Raw genomic sequence first — 22,305 nt, forward strand, 5'->3', positions numbered from 1 at the left:
GCAAGCTTATGTATGTGGCTGAGTCACCTAGGGAAGCTGAGGGGTGCCTCGCAGGCCTGCAGAGCAGCTCAGGTGGGGGCCGCTGCGGCAGCAGAGGAAGGTCATGTGAGGGCAGCCAAGTGGGGCCAGGGGCTCCCTGGCCTGGAGCTGGGCGGATGAGCCTGGAGTGGGGGAAGAGTGCTGTTGAGCATTATCTTGGAAGGGGTGCCACTGGAGCCTTTGCCCTTCTCCCACTGGAGCTCCGTTTTCAGGACTTTCCTGGAAATCTCTGACTCCTCTCCCTGCTCCCATTAGGTGCCTGTCCCATCGTCTCCCACCATCACCGGCACAGCTGTTATCACAGCCCTATCCTACCTTCTCTCTTTAACCCATTGCTGTGTCTCAGGAGAGGCAAAACATATAGATCTCTCTGTAGACAGCTGAGGGGGAGCCTCGGACCCATGAGAGAGCAGAGCAGATACTGAGAGAGCAGAGCAGATATGATGGCAATCACCACTGATAGGCGAGGAAATAGAGATCACTGAGGATCACTGAGAGCTAAACCCTGTCCTGCATGTGGGATCTTCTCGAAGGGAGCAGTCCTCCTGGGCAGAGGTTGGACTTGTCTGGCGGGAGGTGCAGGAGAGCCCTGGAGCCCGCATAGCAGGGAAGCAGGGGAGGGGAGGGAAAGGGAAACCATCAGCCCAAGCTGGGGGAGGGAGAGGATCTCAGGCCTTGCCTGGCCTTGCTGTTCTTTCTGCCTCCTTGTCCTGCATGGGCGGATCCTGGATGTTCCGGGCTGGCCTGGAGTCTACACTGGGAGTCTGCCCCAGAGCGGTGATTCTCAGTCTCCGCTCCAAGTGAGCCTCATATAGGGCCCTTATAATGTTCAGTCCCACCCCAAAGAGTCTGATTTAAGTGATGCAGCATGGGGGCTGGGTGTCATGTCGGTCATTTATAAAAATCTCTAGGTGAGCCTACTGACTGTTCCTGTCTCCTGGGCTTGTAGGTTGTAGGGCCTGGGTCAGACTGTCTCTCTTTCCAATACAGCCCTGAATTTCATGGGGGGAAAAAAAAGGAGCTGGGATCCCGAGTAGAATGGGGAGTCTGCCTGGGGGTCTTTACCTTGGGGGTGACTGGGGAGACAGAATTGCTGACTGTGTTAGTTACCGATTGCTGTGTAATGAATGACATCACACTACAGTAGCTTAAAGCAGCTGTGTATTGTCCTCAGAGTTTCTGTGGGTCAGACATTTGGGAGCAGTCTCGGTGGGTGTTCCTGGCTGGGTCTCTGGGCAGGTTGAGTCAAAATGTCAGCTGGGGCTGCACACACCAGCGGCTTGACCAGAGCTGGGGGATCTGCTTCCTGGTGGTTCACTCACAGCTTGGCAAGATGGGTTGACTATTGGTAGGACTCAGGATGTTGCAACACGGGCCTCTTGGTAGGATTTCTGGAGTGGCCTCTCAAGGTGGTGACTGGGTTCTCCTCTGGTAAGCAGCCCGAGAGAGTGAGGTTGAAGCCACAGTGTGTTTTCTGACCCAGTTTCAGAAGTCATGCTCTGTCATCTCTAGGACATCCTTTTAGTCACACAGGTCAGTGTGGGAGGAGACTGCATTAGGGCACAAGTACTAGGAGACAAGGGTCACTGAGGGCCATTTTGGAGGCTGGTGACCACAAGGATTGCCCTTTTGTTGCGCTTTTGGCCTCCCAGCCTGGGAGGCCCAAGCATCCCCAGTAAGTGGGGTGGCCCTTCTCTCCTAGTGCTCTGTTCCTCCCCTGTTGTCGGCTGGGGTGGTATCACTGTGGGGTGGGGTGGTCGTCTCTGGAGGTCTTGCTCTGCAGTTATCTTGCAGGAGGGTCTGTGACTTCTCTACTGGCATAATCACCCCCCATCCCCACCACATTTGGTCTCCTGGCCCAGGCCATCCCCCTGCCCCGTCCCCCGCCGCCCGTGACCCTGACTAGCATGCACTTGGGCCTGTAGGAAAACAAACATAAGAACTATTGCTGCTACATGCCTGGCTCTGGGCTAAGTATTTTGCATTGCTGCACTCAGCCCTGTGAGGCAGGCATTCCTTCTCCCCCATTCTATTGAGGAGGTACTGAGGCTTAGGTCACTCATCTCATTCGTGGTGAAGATTCAAACCATTGCTATTAAAAAGCAAGTGATCTGATCCCAGGGAGGACCTGTATGAAAGCCATGGTGCTTTAGCATGTCCTCAAAGGAGGGGACTCTTTATCAAGCTAGATCATCAAGTGAACCATAAGGAAGTATATTTTTGTGATTGTATATGTGTGTGTGAGAGAGAGAGAGAGAGAGAGAGAGAGAGAGGAGAGGAGGGAGAGATATAAGTGTCTCTTTCTGGGGTTTCCCAAGGGCCAGTGACTTGGCTGCCTCAAAACAGGGCTGGCAACATGGGCTTGAGGCTAATTTTCTCTCAAGTTCACCCTTTCAGAAGAACTTCCTCCCGGAGGAGTGAGTCTCCGCAAGCGCCATCTCCTTCAGCTCTCTTGTGCCCACAGTCTGGGTCTCCTGTCACCAAGGGCAGTCCCACAGCAGTGTGGTCACTAGGCCAGTGATTGGTTCTGTGGTCTCTTACACTTCTATGGTTGATGACTTCCTGGAGGAAGATTCAGAGTTTGGGTGTGAGGTCCTGCTCAGAGGGAGGAAATCTAGGCCATTGGATCTTATCCTAAGGGCTGCTGAGGGAGTCACAGTGAGACCTGTGCCCTTAGGACTTTGCTGGGGGACACTGGAGGCTGGCTCATAGGGATTATTGCCATTTTCTTATTCCATTTTACAGATGGGGAAACTGAGGCTCGAGGGCTCACAGACTCTCCCAGGGCCACCCTGGTTGGGGCAGAGGTTGCTCTCTGGGGGAATTTCATCTTCTCCAGGAGCATCCAGGAGTGGCAGTCATCATCTCAGCCCCCTGACCTGTCTTTGGGCCGAGGGGGCCTGGGGTTTGCTTGCATCTGGAAGCTCTGGGATCTGAGGGCAAGAACATGGGCCCTGCTTGCAGAAGAGTGGCAGCCTGCCTGGCCAGAGAGGCTGTGTGGTGCAGTCAGGCACAGAGATGGGAACCCAAGGCACAGGCTCTGGGGAGCGTGTGTAGGAGATTGAAGCAGGCTGGCCTGGAGTTGGAAAGGCCCATCACTGATGGTTCAGAAGCCGGCCCTGACCAGACCTGATCTGCTCTCTGGTTAGAGTATGACCCACTTATTTTTGCTTGGGGTGGGATGTCCAGGGTGGAGTGTGGGCCAGAGCTGTTTGAGTGTGGCTGTGGGGGCAGGAAGGCCATCCTGGGTTCTGCCCTGGCCCATCTCTACCTCTGTTTCTCTCTGGCTGCACAGTCACTGAGGCTACCAGCTGAGCTTCAGGCCCATCAGACAGACTCTCCCCGTTCTCTGGCTTCTTTCCAGCCTTGCTTCCCCTCCTCCACCTCCAACTAGGCTTCCAGCCTGGGCTGGGTCATCTCCACGGTCTGTTTCTGTAAGCGACTATAAGCTGGGGTCCTGGAATGATCCTCCTGGTTCTCTCCTGTCTTGCAGAACCTGCAGAGAAGTGGAGAACAGACCATAATAGTGCTTACCTCTCTAGGAATGCCTCCCCCTCCTGCCCACCATCACCTGTGTGGGCCACGCCATTGGCTTTGTCCCCCTATACACGGCTGCCTCTTTCCATGCAGTGTAGGCTCCCTGCTTCCCCTGAAAAGGCTTACAAATACTTTTAAAGCTGTGCTTTCAGGGACTTTACACATCTGGCCGTGAGGAAGAGAGATGGGTAACAAAGGCATTGTGTTGGGAGAGAAGTCTAAGGGCCAGGAAGGAAGATGGGGCCTCCAGAGCTCTTGCCCCATGTTGGCCTGTGAGAGCCAGAGGACACTGCTGGTGGGTGGGCTCTGTGGAATGAGGCTCCCACCCCTTGCCCCTTTTATGAACCTGGGGTTAGCTGGTGACCATTGTCTCTGATGCCCGACCCTCCAGAACTGGGTAGAATGTAGGCTGACTCAGAGATGGGGGTCAGTGAAACACAGGCTGTGGTGTACTCTGATTGATATCAGGGTCAAGGTCTTGTCTGATACTAGGGCTGGGGCCAAGGCTGAGGTTTGGATCTGAGCTCAGACACTGACTGGGGTTCTTCCATAAGTGAGATGGAGCCCTGGGCCCCAGGAGAAGCTCCCGGGTCTCCCATTTCTGGCCTGGGCTCTTCAGGGGTCTTCTTCCCTCTGTGCTCTCTCAGAGATGGCCCTGTCAGGGGGCCATGCCTTTTGCCTGTGCTGTCTCATTTAATCCTCCCAGCTGTCCTACCACACAGCGGTACTGATGCCCATTTTACAGATGGGAAAGCTGGAAGACTAACTGAGGCAGTTAAGCAAGTGATGGGGCTTAAACCAATGTGTCCAGGAGGTGGGGTACAGATGCTCTGTCCCTGGGGTAAGTTCAGAGGTATTGGCTAGGTGGGACCTGGAAAAGGGATGACCCTAGTGTAGGGTTACCTGATAAGGGAAAGACTGGGCTCCCAGGCTGCCTCTGCCCTGTCCCCATGCTTACTCTGTCTCACTGCCCACCCTCACGCCCCTGTGGCTGGCCTGGCCTGACCCTGCCTCTTTCACTTCCTGGCTGCCTGGCCTGGGTGAGGAGGGCTGGGAGGGTCTGGCTGGGAGGAGTTTGGGCCCAGCCCCTCCCTGGGGTTGAGGGGTGGGAGGGGCCTCGCTTGCAGACAGAGCCCCTTTGTCTGGGTCGCTGTGCAAAGCAGCTGGTCTGGGATTTCTGGGCGTTTTTTACATTTGAAGAATAATTGCATTGTCTGGGGGGCCCAGGAGAATCCAAATACCTCCCAGACCTGTCAGGCAGTCTGAAGAGATTCCCCTGGACCAGCCCCCCAGCTTCCCTTCCCCTCCCTCCCTTCTGTTAGAAACCTGAAGCAGAGAGGGGTCGGTCCCTCCAGGGAAACTGAGGTAGGGCTGCTACCCCTGAGTATCTGTTAGGAGGAGAGACTCGCAAGTCCCCAGCGTTGGTTAGGGGAGGGTCCAGGGGCCCCCCAGAGCCCTGCAGGAACAAACATGGGCCATATAGGAATGGAGAAGGCAACTGATTGGAAGCAGTGGGCCCACTTGGCAGTGTTTCCGCTGGTGGTGTCTGGACTCTTAATGGTGAGGTCAGGTGAGCCAGGTGCGCTAACTGCCTTGGCCATTCTCTTCTCCTCTGGGAAATGGGTCATTCATAATGAGGTGACCTTGAGAAAAGGAAAGTGAGGCAGACACATTTGGGAGTAGCCTGTGTTCAGAGGGGAGCCAAGGAGAGTAAGTTTTTTTTTGTTTCTCGTGAGGGGAGACTTTGGAAGGGCGTGGGGGCACCTGGGATGCTGGCCCTTGGTGGCAGTGGCCACTGTGGGGAGAGGAAAGTGACCTGCTGATTGCTAGGTGAGCAGAAGTGGACTCCAGTCCCGAGGAGGAAGGGGTGCCCTGCATAGAGCAGGGCCACTGACCCTCCTTGCGGTTCACTCCTGCGGCTTGGGGAGGGGGTCTCCTGCATAGCCTGGGGCCATACCCTGCTCAGTGGCTGGGGGACTGCAGCCTCATTACCAAATCATTGCATAGTTTTTGCTGGGGTGAGATGTCCATGCTTTGGGAACAGAAGAGTGATGGGGGTGGGGTGGGGGGGGTGATCGCAGAGCCCAACTAGTGCCAGGAACTCCCATTTCCAGGGTGTCTGTTGCTTCAGGAAACATCAGTAAAGCAGGCCTTGTGGGTGGGTTTAGCCAGGCACGGAGCCCCCCAGCCCCAGTGCCCTACACGAGGGTGTGCATGTTAAGAGAAGACGGAGCCAGCTTCTCTGACATGTGTGAGGGCCGGGTGTCTCCTCTAGGCCTTCAGGAGGGCAGCATGGGGGATCCCAGGACCTCAGCGAAGCTGGGGTATGTATATATGTTTGGTGGCGTCTGAGCGAGAACTGAAGCCAGAAGGGTCAGCTGGGTTCAGCGGGTAAAGGGCTGACATGTCGAGGCCTTACCCATTCCTGGTACATGGTTAGTGCTCAGTGAATATTGTTATGTTATGTTCCAGGGTTATGTTCCTGGTCAGTGGGAGGCCTGGGTGACACTTGAGGCAGGCCCAGCAATTCTCTAGGGGTACAGTTCAGAGGGAGGAGGCAGGGAAGTACGTCGGGAAACAGAGGGTAGAGGCCACAGTGATTCTGACTGCAGGCTGGACATGGCTTGACCTGATGGAGAAGGGCAGTCTTCCCTTAGGGACACATTCAGCGTTGAGCCTGGGGATGGGTGGGCGGTCCAGCGGTGTTAACCATGATGCAGAAGCACAGGGAGATATGGAGCTGCCGCCAGCTCAGTCCTGGGCAAGAGGGGGTCTAGAGGAGCCCAGGACTAAAGCATGTTTCTGGTATTTGGAGATTAGGAGGCACTTCTTGGAGGGTAAATTGGAGGGGGATGCAATGAAACTGATGGGCATGCTGAGAGAAGGTATGGTGGGGAGGGAAAGTGGACACACACTGGCCTCCTCGTCTTCATCCTTCTTTCTTGGGGAGCCTGCCACAGGAACAGGGCCTTTCTTCCCTCTGTTCCTCTCTTCTTCCCCTGCTGCTGCCTTCCTTCCAGACTGGCTTCTTGGGCGGGTTCAGTTGGGGCAGTGTTGGCTTTGGGCCGCAGGGGGATGTGTTGGCTGGCAGGCCAGAGCAGGGGTCAGGCAGTGGGGCATTCAGAATGAGGGTGGGATGCTCACACCATGCCTGGACCTGATTTCTCAAAGCTACCAGGCTTGGCCTGTCTGGGGACATGGGAGCTCCAGGCTCCCACCCTCATTTTGCAATGGAAGTAGAATCAAGAAGACAAGTGTCTGTTGCCCTGGGCCTCCCTCCTCCCCCACCCCTCCTCCTCCTCCCTGCCTGGCTGAGCCAGCACTTTTTCTTCTCTCCTTTATCTGCATGAGAAGTACAGGGTGTTCTGTTTCTCCTGTGCATACAGATCAAGGAGCGGATGTTATTTATTTATTTATTTCCCAAAGGCGAGAGAAGAACAGGCAGGCAATGGGGTGGGGGTTGGGTGGAAATTAAGTGTGAGTCTTCTTCCTCAATAAGCCATTTTCTCATAAAATTAAAAAAAAAAAAAAAACCTGAAAGGAAAAGATGCCACAAGCCAACAGAAAATAAGCGGCTTCTCACCCCCTCCTCTACCCTGGCGGGAGATCACAGAGCACTGGAAGGTCCAGTTCAGGGTTTAGCTGAGGGCCTGGCACACAGTAGGTGTTCCTGCCTGAGGTTTTCTCTGTCCCTTTCCCTTTGGACCCTGTGGTGTACTGGCTCCATGGGCTGATGTGGAGGGCCATGGGGGGGGGGAACTCCTCCTCTCTCTGTGTGTAGGGCTTCTCTGGCTCCTTCCAAAAGGAATTGGACTGTGGGGTTCTTTGTGAAGATCAGAGGTGCGGGTGACCCAAATGGCCCTTGCTTGCCTATTTCCACCCCTGTGCTGTTTGAATTTAAGGTCCCTGATACGTTGGGAACTCGGGGTTCTTTCTGTGTTCCTCTTAAAGGCAAACTGCCCACCTGCCATTTCCCGCCGTGCATTTCTGAACCCTCCCCCAACGTCCCTCTGCTTATAATTTAGTTACAGAAACTTACAGGTGATTGTCACACTTGAGGCTCTTATGAGTATTGTCAATCTGTGACATCCACACAAGGGCCTTATTTGACTATAGCAATGTAGTGAGGACAAGATGGCCCTGTCTAAGGCTAGCCAGGAAGTTCATGTAGCTGGCTGGGCAGGCGCTGTGCCCCAAGTGTGCTTTCCCTGTGTCAGCTTCCAGCTTAACTAGACGCCGGGTTTTCAGACGCGGTGGCCCACAGAGATTGTGGTTCTGTGAAGAGATTTCAGAGGGGAGTGGGGACCCCCTCACCACCACCATTTCATCCCAGTCACACACGGGGCCCCACAGGAACTTTTCAAAAAGGGGTTGTCACCAGTCAGGTGTGAGACCCCTGCGGCAATCCCCTCCTTTATTGTAGGAGCGGGGCGGTTTTGGAGGGTGGCCCCTGGCGGCGGGTGGGGGGTGGGTTGCAGATGGAGCTGGGAGAGCAGGATGGAGGCCTCCCGCCCCCACCCCCACCCCCCAGTTCTGGGGACTGAGGCATGCGGGCGGCGGCAGCTCCAGGTGGCATTGCGGGGTTGGGGCAGGTGGCGTCCGCGGCCGCTCTGAGCACCCTGTGTGTTTACCAACCTGACACCAGCCCGCGTCGCCTCGCCGACCCTTCCTACCCCGGCCGCCGGGGCCCTGCGTGCAGGCAGCCACACCCTCGCCTCTAAATTGAGTCCACCGGAAGGAGAACCTGGGCGAGGGCAGGGTGGGAGGGGAGGACGCGGCCCGCCGGAGCCCGTGCTCCCAGAGGCCGACAGCACCTAGCTCCAGGGAGCTGGCGGGGACCGAAGGAGGAAGGAAAGGCTGTGCCAGACCCGGCTCCCCTGGAAGGGGGCGGGGAGCCCCGGCCTCCAGCGGAGACTCGGCCTCCGAGGGACCCGCGGGCGCCACCTTCCGGCTGGCAAGCGAACCACGGGGGCGCCGAGGCGGCCGGCCTGGGTCTGACGGGCTTGAGTGGAGTTTGTGGGTGGGAGTCCGGGGACCCGGCCGTCCTAGGCCAGGTGCCCAGGAGTGGCCTCGGCAGGCGGAGTGGGTGGTGGAGGCGTGAGGAACAGCTTCGCAGCCTCAGCGTATTTAGAAAAAGACCCCTTTGCTAATCCTATCATAAAGAGATGTTAAAGGGCGCGGTTCAAGCTGGGACCGAAGCCTCAGTGGTCAGACCAGGAGATGCGAGAAGGAAGCAAGTGCGAAGCTTCCCCCCGCCCCCGAAACCACCCCATCCCAGCCATCCCCCACCTTCCTGGGCAGGAGTGGATATGCGAATAGTTACTGAGGCGCATGCACATACATACAACAAATGGCACAAATCCTGAATTCCCCAAGTCAGTGGATACACTGTAGCAACCATTCAGATCAAGGTACATATCCCTTCCGCCCCGGAGAGTTCCCTCCTGAGGCTTTTCAGTCATTCCCTTCCTCCCAGTCTCTCTTCTCTCCTCACAGGTTCATTTTACCTCCTCATGAGCTTCACGTAAGTGGAGTCATACAACACGTACTCTTTGGTCTCTAGCTTCTTAGTTCAGTGTAATGTTTGAGGGTATCAGTACTTTGGTTCTGTTTATTGCTGAAGAATATTCCCTTGTACGAAAATGCTACACATAGCACAATTTATTTACCCATTTTCCCATGGCTGGGCCTTTGGGCTGCTTCTGTTTTTTGGCTTTTATAAATAAAGCTGCTGGGCACCTGGGTGGCTCAGTGGGTTAAAGCCTCTGCCTTCAGCTCAGGTCATGATCTCAGGGTCCTGGGATCGAGCCCCGCATAGGGCTCTCTGCTCAGCAGGGAGCCTGCTTCCTCCTCTCTCTCTGCCTGCCTCTCTGCCTACTTGTGATCTCTGTCTGTCAAATAAATAAATAAACTCTTTAATAAATAAATAAATAAATAAATAAATAAAGCTGCTATGAGTGTTGTTTGGCATGTCTATTTGGTGGAATGTGCCCTGCTTCTCTTGGGCTTATTCTTGGGGGTGTGGCTGCTTCGTCACTGGAAGGGTTATGCTGAGCTTTATTAGGTGTGGGAGACAGTTTTTTTTTATTTTTTGTGTCCCCCGTCCACTCTACTGCCCAGCAGCCACCTTCTGCCCACCCTTCCTCCTCTGTTGTTAGGTCTGGGTACTATTAGAGTCTGGAGCTTCTGCCTCTGAAACTTCAGCAAAGATAATTGAAATAGAAGTTGCTTGGGTCAGGGAGGGAACAGGGATGGGATTAGAGCTGAGTGGCCCCTCAGGATGGCCCCCAGACAACTTCAAACTCTCGTGGTCACTATGGGAATAGAAGGGTAGCTTCTCCCAGCACTGGGGCGATTCAGGGACCAACCCTCCACCCTTGGCCGCCCCGCCATCAGCTCCCTAGCCTGGCGTCTCTGAACAAGCTGGCTTGGTGTAACTGTCAATTTGATGTCTGGCCTCTGGTGCCATGGGTCCTCACAGTCCACCGTTTCCTGGGCTCCTTGCTTCTTTGCGGTGACTGAGGGGCTGAGTGGCTGAGGAAAACAACCAGAGACCTACCCGGAATAGCAGAGGCTTGTCTGATACCGGCCTCGTGGCACTTTCTGGGGGGTGGGCGGGACTATGTCCTGCCCACCAAATTGCCACTTCGTTCAGCCTGTGAAAGACTAACAGAAAGCAAGAGGACAAGAGAAGGGGTAAAGGAGAAAGAGTGCCAGGGGAGAACCACGCAAGGGAGGGAAAGTAGGGGCTCCAGCGCTGTGTGTGCAAGAGTCCTGAGGTCTGTGTGAGCATCTTGGGGTCCTTGTGAGCATCCTGGAGTCCATGTGAGCATCCTAAGGTCTGTATGAGCATCCGGTTTTGGTGTGGGCTGGACCACAGCAGCTGGGCTGGGGCAAGCTGGTTCAGGGTCAGCAGGGTCAACAGCTTCTCCTGACTTTGGCCTTTTTGCTCATCCCCTTCCTGGCCGGCTCTTGTCTCAGGTTTGCTGAGCAGGTTTGGGATGAGATTGATGGGTTTCAGGGGCTTGGGGCAGGCTCCCGGCAGCCCTGCTTGCTTCCGGGGCCCAACGGTGCTTCTGCCCCACCTTTCTCCTTCCCTCTGTCTGTCCTTCTCCCTCCCATGTCCTTAGGAGATGGTTCCTTTTGTCCACAGCTCAGGAGGTGCACAAGGACTTGAGGTTACCCCCCTGAGAACAGAGCTCAAAAGTGTTCCTTAGGGCAGGTGGGAAGCGAAGGCAGAGCAGGTAAACCATGACGCCCCTGCCCCCCTCTCCCCGCAGGTTCCTAGAAGGCCAGTGCGGACGGTATGCAAAGTTGTGAATCCAGTGGCGACAGTGCGGATGACCCTCTCAGTTGTGGCCTACGGAGAAGGGGACAGCCTCGTGTGGTGGTGATCGGCGCTGGCCTGGCTGGCCTGGCTGCAGCCAAAGCACTTTTGGAGCAAGGCTTCACGGATGTCACTGTGCTTGAGGCTTCCAGCTGCATCGGAGGCCGCGTGCAGAGCGTGAAACTCGGTGAGTGGGCCCCCTCATCCCAACTCCTAGGCCAAGTTCATCTTTTGTCCTTCAGTGCTCTGGCCCTGCCTGGAATCTCATTATTTTGGCTTTTCCCCCCGTGGTAAATGTTCCATCATGTGTGCTGCCTGGGCGTTTGGCAGAAGCTTCCTTTGCCCTTTGAGCAACCCAAAGGGCCCTGGCCTTCGCTTTTGGCATATGACCTGGAGTGCACAGTGTTTAGGAAGGAGAGGACACCCAGACCAAACTGTCTTGGCAGTGGGTGGACCAGTTTCTACTTCTCAAGAAGAGGAATTCTGTAAGTCTTTATGAGTCATTAACTCTTGAGTGTGAATTAATATATCATGACCGAGAGCTAGTCCTGGGGCTAGGGAAGTAGTAGGAAGTACTCAGTAGGAAGGAGCTCAGGGAAGTAGAGGTGGGTGGGATTTGTGGGTGATGGGCAGATCTTAGGATCATCTGGGAAGAGGATCTGTCTGGGTCGCAGAGTAGTGAAGACCCTAGAGAAAGGAACCAGGAAAGAGACTTACCCCAGGGGTGGGCAGATTTTTCCAGGGGTCCTAATGGGTGGGGAACTTGCCTGAAATGGCAGCTGGAAGTCAGCGCTTCCCAGCCAGGGGATCTATCAATGAGAGGCCAAGTGGGCAGGGACCACGCCTGAAATCCCAAGGCATGTGCTATGTTGACCCTCCAGAGGATTTTGTATCTGGGTCCATTCCTACACGGGGCAACAGGGCCACGCAGTTAGGATGCCCACATTTGATGGACGCGGAGCCTGGCTCAGAGATGGAGGTGGTCAGGCTTAGAACGAGCAGAGACTGAGGACGCACATGGGGCCCTTTCCTCTTTCAGAAACTTTGATGTATTGAGAGTCTTCTAGAGCATTTCCTGGAAGGCTTATATGAGGTTGCATCCGTCTCCGGCTGGCACACACAAGAGTGTATGTTGGCAGTGAGGATGAAAGTGCCATCCAAGGTGCTCGTAAACCTGGGGACGGCCAGCAGGGAAGCCCTGGGACTCTTTGGAAAGGGGAAGCTCCTGTCAGGATTCTTAAGTCTTGATAAGACATTCAGTGTGCCACATAGAAGCAGAAGATGAGAGGACCCGTGGCCCCATCTCATGGGTTGCTGACCACGGAGACATGCCATGCATGGTACAGGCAGCAAGGCAGAAGCCTGGGGCTGCAGGAAGCTTAGGGGAGGCACCCTCTAGTCATCTGTTGGTGGCAGAAGTCTTCCTGAGCTGGGGGAGCTTGGTCCTGGGTGGAGGTGAGGGGAGGGAGAAGAAGGAGGGAGCCATATGCGTGGAGTGATATATGCGAAGAAGATCGAGGCAGACCCTGCCAGGAGAGCGGACAGCACACCCAGGGATCAGGGAAGGGCAAACTTGCCCCTGTCATGTGTGCAGACTTGCAGGGTAGAACTCCCAGGCTTCAGCTGGACCTGCTTCAGTGTGAGACACTAGCTGTGAGTCTCAGTGACGTTGAAAAGGTGTTGAGGGCCAAAGGCTCCAGGGACACCATGGGACAGGTGAGGAGATGGGGTTGGTGCCCTCGGATGCAGGCGTGTCAAGGATCATGGCGGCCGAGGAGCAGATGGGAGAGGGTGAGAGATATCTTCACACTGGGGCCCGCTCACCCCACCTCCTTGCAGAGCCTGACCAGTAGGGGTGGGATGCCAACCTTGCGGCTGACCTCAGGCTGACCTCAAACCTGCTTTTGCCATGTGTTGAGCCAGGAAGCGTGGCCCGTGCCTGGATGTCCCTACCCAGTGGCAGTGGGATTTGGAGCTCCCTGGCATGCCCAGAGGAGGGCCCAGGCCCCTCCCCGAGGTGCTAGCCCCCTTCTTCTCTTGGGAGCTCAAACTAGGCAAGACACCTTGGGGAACCCCAAGCCTGGAGGCAGGGCACTGTTTTTTTTTTTTTTTTTTCTTTTAGTTTTTTTTGTACCTCCCTGTCCATTTTTCCTGGACAAAAGGACATACACATTCCTGCCTCCTCCTCCGCAGACACAAGGAAATTCTGTCTCACTGACTGTGGCATGAGGCTGTGGCACAAGGCCATGGGCTGTGGGATGCTTTTTCTCTTGCTCTGTGTTTGGTACATAGTATATACAGGGCTATTGTTAGTAACTGGTGATTTAATTAGAAACAACCCAAGAGAAGGAGGGCATGCAAAAAAAGAATGTCCAGTTTGTTGGGTGAGGGGTGATACTGTTGTCTATTACGGCGTATTCAGAGAGCGATTGCTGCCTAACAAATCACCCCCAAATGTAGCAGCTGAAGGCAGCACCGTTTTATTTGCTTAAATTCTGTGGGTCGGGAATTTGGGCTGGACTCAGCTAGGTGGTTCTTTTGCTGATCTTGCCTGGGCTTTCCCACTCAGCTGCAGTCATCTGGTGGCTTGACGGGAGCTGGTTTGTCTAAGACAGCCTTACCCATTTGTCTATCTACTGGTTGGCACTGGCTTTTTGGCTGGGCCACATATCTCTGGCAGGATAAACCTCTTCAGGGTGGTCAGATTCGAAGAGGGTGAATGTGGAAGCCATGAGATCTCTTGAGACCTTGGCTCCGAAGCCACGGACATCGCTTTCACTGCATTCCCTTAATCAAAGCAAGTCATGAGGTCAGCCCAGATTCAAGGAGGTGGGGAGACAGACCCCACCTCTTGATGGGAGGATTGGCAAGGTCATGTAAAAGTCCATGTGTACAAGGATAGGAGGAATTATTGTGATCATCTTGGCAAAAAACTTAGCTGCACATGATATCTTGAATCAGTCCTCCAAAACAAAACACAACACACAAAAATGTTCTTCTCTCTTCTTCCATTGTTTCAACATCCTTGGGAGCTAGGCAAAGAAGAAGGCAATGTGCCACAGTCCCTGCAGCATCAGAAGAGGAAACTGAGGCTCAGGCACAGATGCCTCAGAGTATCTGGTACTGGGGCTGTGGGTGGGATGGTGGAACCAGCCCAGGCCTGGTCCTGCCTCAGCTTGGGTCCGGGAGTTGCCCCTTCCCTAGTCAGACTCCTAGGGTTCTGCCCCCCTTCTGTTCTTCTGCCTTAGGATGAGAGAACTTAGTTTTCTCTGGAAGTCTATTTTAGACTGCCTTGGGGAGGAGTCTTCCAGACTGTAATGTTTGTTCTCCTCTGCTCCGGACTGAGTTGGGAGTGGGGCCGCTTTCCATCTGGGACAAGGGTTTAGACCATTGGAGATGTGGAGGAACTGGAGTCAGGTGAGGACCTTGAGTCAGAGGCCCTCCCCCTGGGTCTCCTTATCAGGTATTATGGATGACCTCCCTTCCCTCACTGGGACCACCGTACCCTCAGGTGCCCACAGAATATCTCCTGAGGGAGAGTCAGCAATGAGGATGGAGGGGCCAGTATCTGGTGTTGTGTTAGACAAAGGTGGGATGCAAAAGGAGAGCCTTCCAACTATCCAGTGAAGTGACCCTGGGACAAATCACAGAGTCATTTAGGGTGGCCATTATCTCAGCTGAATGGTGGAATCCATTTCATGCCACATGTAGTTTCCGCTGGGAACTTTTCACTGAAGACTTTGGTTGCCACATGGGACCCAACTCCCTTTCTGCCCTGTTGTGGGCATGGAAGGAGGCTCTTGAAGGAAGAAGGGTGAGGCAGTGTTCTTCCTCTCCGAAGAAGCCCCTGCCCCTCTAAGGGCCTGTTGTTGTCACCATCAGGACACGCCACCTTTGAGTTGGGAGCCACCTGGATCCATGGCTCCCATGGGAATCCCATCTATCATCTAGCAGAAGCCAACGGCCTCCTGGAAGAGACAACTGATGGGGAACGCAGTGTGGGACGTATCAGTCTCTACTCCAAGAATGGCGTGGCCTGCTACCTCACCAACCGTGGCCGCAGGATCCCCAAGGACGTGGTTGAGGAATTCAGCGATTTATACAACGAGGTAAGGTGTTAGCAGGGCAGTTGGGCACATGGGTGTGGGAGAAAGGGAGCAGCTTGGTAATATGGGAGAAGGAGTTGGGTGACCTGTGGGGTCTTCTGTGATTCTGGTCATGTTTTTGCATCCTCTCTGGGCCCTGTATTTGGAAAATCAGGACAATTTGAGGACAGAATGAAGATGATGAGTGGGGAAGTACTAGGTAAGAGACCATCGATACAGATTATTAAATATTTCTTCAGAAAGACCTTAAACATCTTTTATTAGGGGGCATCTGGGTAGCTCATTTGGTTGAGTGTCTGACTCTTAATTTTGGCTCAGGTCATGATCTCAGGGTCCTGGGATCAGCTGCATTGGGCCCTGCACTCAGCAGGAAGACTGCTTGAAGATTTCTCTCCCTCTCCCTCTGCCCCAACCCCGGCTCTCTTTCTCTCAAATAAGTAAATAAATCTTTAAAAAATCTTCTATTAGACTTTATTAGTAGGTGCTTGGGTAGTGATTGTTGTTACTGCTTTTGGATACTCTTGTAAGTGGTAATTTTTTAAAAGTTTACTTTCTACTTTTTTCCAGTGTGTAGAACTATAACTGATTATTACATATTGATTTAGCTACTTTGGTAAAGTATTATTTTAATGCTAATATTATATCCATTAACCTTAATTTATATTCTAATAATGCTTTGGAATTTTATGTACATACTATACCAAAAAATGGCAACTTTTTTCCTTCTTTCTAATCCTCAGACGTGTATTATGCAGTAGAACTTTCTACAACAATGGAGATGTTTTAGACCTGCATTATCCAGTAGGGTAATCACTAGCTACATGTGGCTCTAGAGCTCTTGAAATGTATCTAGTAACACTGAGGAACTAAATATTTAATTTAATTAATTTTAAATTGCCACAGGTGTTTGGTGGCTATTGTATTGGACAGCACAGCCTGAGACAACTTATTTTTTTTCTTGCCATATTGCACTGGCTAGTATCTCCAGTATAGTGTTGGGTAGAAGTGGCAATGGCACACATCCTTGTCTAATTCAGGTTTTTAAAAAAGTGTTCATGTTTTTAGTATCTTTCAGTGTTGCTGTGAATTACACTTAACAACCAAGGTAGCATGGGGGCCTTGCTTTCTGATAGCTTCTCATTTATAGTGTAATGAACCTTCACCGCAGGTCAGCAAGTTGGCCAACAAGCTGTTGGCCTATTGCACATTTTCTGTCTCTTGGGTGTGGGGAGGAGAAACAACTCTCGCTTTGGGGATAGTCCTTGCTGAATGGAAGGTAGGCACACAGTAACTTTTCTGTGTGCACCCACAAGGTATATTGTGTGTTTTCACTCACGTACAAAGAGACTGAATTGTTAACGAGCAGATAAGAACCGGTATTCTCCAAAGTAGACCTTTCTGGTCTACTGGGAATTAGTCACATCCTGATTTCCAGGTTGTAGTGAGTGCTTTAAACATGGCTGCCTCTTGAGAAGGACTTTCAGGGTCTATGACCTGCTTGTTCTCTTAAATGTGCTTAAAAGCAGATCATCGTCAGCTTCTGCTTGTGGGTTTGATTTTTTAAAGCTATGAGTGTGAGCTATGGAAAGCAGGATGGTGAAGGTGGGTTATCATTTGGAGTCAAAATTTGGGTCAGAAGGAAGAGGTGTTAACCATGAGGAAAGAGATTTCCTTGTGTGGCTCTTAACCAGAGCTGGAGGCCATTCTGAAGAGACTTGCTCTAAACCTGGGAAGCCCTGCCTGAGGGTGGCTTCATAAGAAATATGCAACCTTCCTCCAAAGGTGATGACGACTTTGAAGGGCCACTCATTCGAATCTATTCTGCTTGTTAACAAATAAATGAGTTCATGCTCTAGTATCGTATAGAACTTAGTCCCTGGAGAAAGACTACCTTCATTCAAATATTAGTTCTGCCACTTATGAGCTATATGATCTTGAGCAAGCTGTTGAGGCTCTCTGACCCTTACTTTCCTCATCTATAAAATGGACACAGTTAAACCTACTTCAGAGGGTCATGAGGATTAAATGAAATCCTGATGAAAAGTGCTTACTGAGAATCAGGGTGAGGATTATCAGCTGGTACAGTGCCATTTCCCTAGGTCACATTGGGAAGACGTAATTTAATCCAGGACAGGCGACTGTACCCCTATGCCAAACCCATGTTCAGTGAAGGCTGTCCAGTTGGTGGTTGACACAAAGAATCATGTAGATGTACTAAATTTATCACTCCCAGCTGCACATTTCAGGCTTTAGTCAACATAAGCTAAGACTGGCTACCATGTTGCTTATTGCCTCAAGGGAAAAAAAAAAAAAAAAAAAAAAGCCAGGGAGGAGGAGGCCAGCCGAAAGCCTGACTCCTTGGCCCTGGTGCTGGGTGAGGAATTTGCTGAGGATTCCAGTTAAGGCCAAATGTCCAGCATCTTGTGACTGGAGGGAAGAAAAGCAAACAATTTAGCTCATTTTCTTCTTCATACTGTATACTTCAGAGACATGTTTAATTCATATTTCTAGCTCATGGGGAGGCTTTTCCCTTGAGTGGGATGGTGGGTAATGGGCAAGGTCACCTTCCTTCTGCTAGGGTGTAGCCACAGGGCCCTGTACCGGGGCTGGGGTACAGGGCAAACACCCATTCCCATGAACGCATGTTGACCAAATTCAAACTCACTTTAGGATGGGGAACACACCACTAATTGACACCAGCCCCAGATGTTTGACCAAGGAGCCCACAGTTGCCGGTGTCCTGGGAGGGAGAGTGGGCCACCCTTCAGTGACACCAGGGTCCAGAGACCTTGACATGATTCTTAGTCCCTCGTGCCCTGCCCCTGCCTGCCTTTTCAAAGTCATCTTTGTAACTTTCTCTTTCCTCACTGCCTACTTGGGCAAGACTGAGCTACTTACGTTCTCTCAGGGCCTCTCACCTTCCTCATCCTTTCCTCTCTTTCTCACGCCAGCTGTCCGAGGTCATCTGGGTCGATCCCACAACCCCTGGGTTCTTCCCTGTTACAATGCCTCATGTAGAAACAGCCCAGTTATGATATCTCCCCACTCTGAGCTAGGGCAGGGGAACGTTCTTCTTGCTCATGATTACGTTCTGTGTTTGGCACAGCCCAGTAACTGTTCATTGAGTGAATGCTGGGTCTCAGACCTTGCCTGCTGGGGATGCCATGCCTGACCCAGGACTAGCTTCCTTTTCGCCAGGGAGACGAGTCCAGTGTTTGGTGGGAGTTATGTGCCAGGCAGGGAGGGGAGGCAATAGGACCATGCTCCAAGGGACGGGTTGTTGCTTTCTGTTGATAAGGTGTGGGTTGGAGTTCTTGCCAAAATATGCCTGTGAAATGTATTTTCATTCCTCGGCACCCTGGGGCCTCCCTCCCCACCACATGTCTTGCCCCAACATGGCCATCTTGCTTAAACAAATCTGGGTTCCACAGTAAAAAACACTTCGTGTGGACCCGGGAAGCGCCAGGGAGCGTCTCCTCGGAGGTCAGATTTCAGGGCTCCTTCTGCTCCCTCTCCCCAGAGAACACCGGACAGGCCAGTTCAGAGTGCCCTCCTGGGAGAGGGTGAAGCAGATACACTTGGCCAGGAGTCATGGGGAAAGGGTTTGGGCATTTGGTTCTGGGAAAAAGGATATGTGTGCAGACCTGGGTTGTCCGGTGGTTGGTCGGCTTGGCCACAGATCGCTCTTGGGGGGGGAGGCGGTTCCTTTCCCACCAGCCAGCAAACATTTTGCTTTGTTTTCAGCAAGGGCCCAGCAAGAGAGCCTCCAGGGCTCCCTCCTGCTCCCAACAGACCCAGTGGGTCTTAGAGGGCAGTCTGGAAGCAAGGTGTCTGGCAGCCCACGGCAACTTGTCAGCCTGAACCTTGGCCCTATTGGTGCAGCCCAAGTGCGGCACCTAGGGCTACACAGATTCACCAAGGAAGAGGCGCTGTGGGCTCAGCATGTCCAGAAATACCTAGAAGGTGGGGACTTCTGAGTTGGGGTTCTTTGGTCTGAGACGGAGGTTGGGAGGTGGGAGTGTGTTTTCAGCGTCCTGGGGGTCTCTCTGGCAGGTCTATAACTTGACCCAGGAGTTCTTCCGGCATGGTAAACCAGTCAATGCTGAGAGTCAGAACAGCGTAGGGGTGTTCACCCGGGAGGAGGTGCGCAACCGCATCAGGGATGACCCTGAGGACCCGGAGGCCACCAAGCGCCTGAAGCTTGCCATGATCCAGCAGTACCTGAAGGTATCCTTGTCTGCCCAGAGTTTTGTTGAATACAGGGTGGTGGGAGGAAGACCCATTCTGGGGAGTCTGGGTCCAAGGAGGGTGGTGCTGCTTTGAGGTCCTCTTCCCACCTCTTCCCTGCCCTGTTGGTCACCCGGCTCCTCTATGGCTCTTCCCACAGGTGGAGAGCTGTGAGAGTGGCTCCCACAGCATGGACGAGGTGTCTCTGAGCGCCTTTGGGGAGTGGACGGAGATCCCCGGGGCCCACCACATCATCCCCTCGGGCTTCATGCGGGTTGTGGAGCTGCTGGCCGAGGGCATCCCCGCCCATGTCATCCAACTGGGGAAACCTGTCCGTTGTGTGCACTGGGAGCAGGCCTCGGCTCGCCCCCGGGGCCCGGAGATTGAGCCTCGGGGCGAAGGTGACCACAACCATGACTCCGGGGAGGGCGGCCAGGGGGGAGAGGAGCCCCGAGGGGATGGGCGGGATGAGGACAAGCAGTGGCCGGTGCTGGTGGAGTGTGAGGACTGCGAGGTGATCCCGGCGGACCACGTGATCGTGACCGTGTCGCTGGGCGTGCTCAAGAGGCAGTACACCAGCTTCTTCCGGCCAGGCCTGCCCGCCGAGAAGGTGGCTGCCATCCACCGCCTGGGCATCGGCACCACCGACAAGATATTTTTGGAATTCGAGGAGCCTTTCTGGGGCCCCGAGTGCAACAGCCTACAGTTTGTGTGGGAGGACGAGGCGGAGAGCCGCACCCTTACCTACCTGCCTGAGCTCTGGTACCGCAAGATCTGCGGCTTCGACGTCCTCTACCCGCCTGAGCGCTACGGCCACGTGCTGAGCGGCTGGATCTGTGGGGAGGAGGCCCTCGTCATGGAGAAGTGTGACGACGAGGCGGTGGCCGAGATCTGCACGGAGATGCTGCGGCAGTTCACAGGTATGTCCCCTCGCCTCCGGCCTCCCTGTCCATCCCCCCCCCCCCCCCCCACCCCCCCGCAACCCTCTACTCGGCCCTCTGCCTCTCCTGCACCTGCTGTAGCTCTCCGCAGCCCTGGATCGCTGTGTCCAACGGGAGAGCTGCCGCAGGGCGCCTGGGGTCCCAGACGGCGGGCTCCTCCCTGCAGCCCCCCTTTGGAACTTGAAACACTCAGAACCTCAGGTGCTGTGTTTCTTCTAAGGGCTGATGGTAAAAAACTCAGGTATCACCCGCAAACCTCAGGTTGTCCATTTCCTACCCATACTGTCCTGCTCAGAGATGGATTTGCATTTCACTGTCTGATTCTTTTAGTTGAACATTTTTTCATCCACTACCCCTGAAGTGGAAAGGGGATACGTGATGATCTGGAATATTTTTTCATACAGGAAAATTAGCCCCCTCCCCCATGAGCTGTTTTGCTGGGAGTGGCCACACGGAGGCGCTGCGGGGTGGGGGGAGGGTAACCGGCTGGAGCCCCCAGCCCAGCTACCTCCTCCTGGGTCTTCCATGCCTCCCTGCGGGGGGTCTGGCCTTCTTGCAGCCCTGCTGGAGGACTGTCAGTTGCTTGTTCAGGGGCGTCTTCCGTGTGCAGCCATTTCTTATCTTCCTTCCCCTTGGCTCTTCCAACTCCCCAACAGGGAACCCCAACATTCCAAAACCTCGGCGAATCCTGCGCTCGGCCTGGGGCAGCAACCCCTACTTCCGAGGCTCCTATTCATACACGCAGGTGGGCTCTAGTGGCGCAGACGTGGAGAAGCTGGCCAAGCCCCTGCCTTACACGGAGAGCTCCAAGACGGCGGTGAGCAGTGGGTGCAGGGGAGGAGGGCCAGAGTGGGGCTGGGGGGCTGGGGGCAGGTACTTTGGATGCAGGTTTGGTTGGTGGGGAGAGGGCGGGCGGTGCTCACTGAGGGGTGCCAGGGAGAGACACAAGGAGTAGCTCTGGTGTTGAAGGAGGAAACAAGGACACGTGCACTTAACATCTGGAAGAAAAGATGGGATCAAAATTGAGATGTTAAACACTTTACTGAGGTGGTAGAAGCTGAGCCATTTCACGCTCTGCCATCCCATATGGTAACCATTGGCCACATTTCATTGAAATTAATTAAAATTGAAATCTATGTATTAAATATTTAGTTCCTTGGTTGCACTGGCCACTTTTGAAGTTTGATAGTTACACGTGCCTAGTGGCTGCGGTGTTGGATTGTGTAGCTAATGGGGCATTTCTATCACCACGGAAACTTCTCTCGGACAACACTGATTGCATAGAAGTAAGTTACTCCAATATGTTTTATTTACTTCTTTTCCCTAATATTTTTCAGAAAAGAAATTTGAGAATACTGACCCTCCCCCAAATTATATCAACTATATAATAAATCATAGAGAAAAAGAATAAATCTGAGAGAAACAATTATATATATTTGTATATATATAATTATTTTTGTTTATATATATAATTATTTTTATATTATATTTGTATATATAATTGTATATATGTATTATATATATTTGTATATACAATTGTATATATTTCTGGTCTTATAAAGTGGATTTCGAGTTTCCCCCAACAAGTATACACTTGTTAAATACATGTTACAACCCCAGCAGAATTACACTGGGAACAATTCTTTGGTGTGAGGGATGAAGAAGACTCCCAGAGTGTATTGTGCATGCCCTGGTTGGGCTCAGCGGGAGAGAGGAGCAGCAGGCCCTTGCTGCTGCCACAGCCTCCCTCCCGAAAACCAGACCTTCTCTTGTTACCTGCATCAGTTAGGACTAGCACCTACAGCACAAAGCAACATGAAAATAGCTGGGGCTTACCCCTGACAGAGTCTCCTTCTGTCATATAAGGGGAAACCCAGAGGTAGGTATCAGGACCCAGTGTCACTGGCACCCGGCACCATCTTCAAGGCCACTTTGTGGTTCTAGAGGGCTGCGAGGCTGCCACTCAGGTCTGGGACAGGCAGAGTCCCCTTGGGGGTGAGTCAGTTCCTCTAAGAAGACAGTGCACTTGAAGCTGATTGGCCAGAACTAAGTCACCTGCCTAGAGCAGCTGCAAAAGGGGTTGGGATTGATCATTTTTTTATTCTGGATGGCAATGCACCCAGTTAAA

At 53.2% G+C, this 22,305-nt stretch overlaps 1 protein-coding gene across 5 annotated transcripts in view; it reads left to right on the top strand.

The window, feature by feature from the left end:
- Window positions 1–22,305, top strand: part of SMOX (spermine oxidase) — a 47,090-nt gene that overhangs the window by 13,538 nt on the left and 11,247 nt on the right. For 4 of the 5 annotated variants that reach the window (XM_032859113.1, XM_032859116.1, XM_032859112.1 and 1 more), the window contains exons 2-6: window positions 10,857–11,090; window positions 14,786–15,012; window positions 19,063–19,236; window positions 19,397–20,156; window positions 20,834–20,994. In XM_032859113.1, the coding sequence (XP_032715004.1) occupies window positions 10,883–11,090; window positions 14,786–15,012; window positions 19,063–19,236; window positions 19,397–20,156; window positions 20,834–20,994 (1,530 nt within the window). In that variant the 5' untranslated portion in view covers window positions 10,857–10,882. Of the gene's footprint in view, window positions 1–6,458; window positions 6,462–10,856; window positions 11,091–14,785; window positions 15,013–19,062; window positions 19,237–19,396; window positions 20,157–20,833; window positions 20,995–22,305 lie in introns of all 5 variants that reach the window. The other variant, XM_032859114.1, reaches the window with a different exon arrangement.

Source organism: Lontra canadensis, unplaced genomic scaffold (assembly GCF_010015895.1).
Source record: "Lontra canadensis isolate GAN:19392208 unplaced genomic scaffold, GSC_riverotter_1.0 scaffold16, whole genome shotgun sequence".
Lineage (NCBI taxonomy): Eukaryota > Metazoa > Chordata > Mammalia > Carnivora > Mustelidae > Lontra > Lontra canadensis.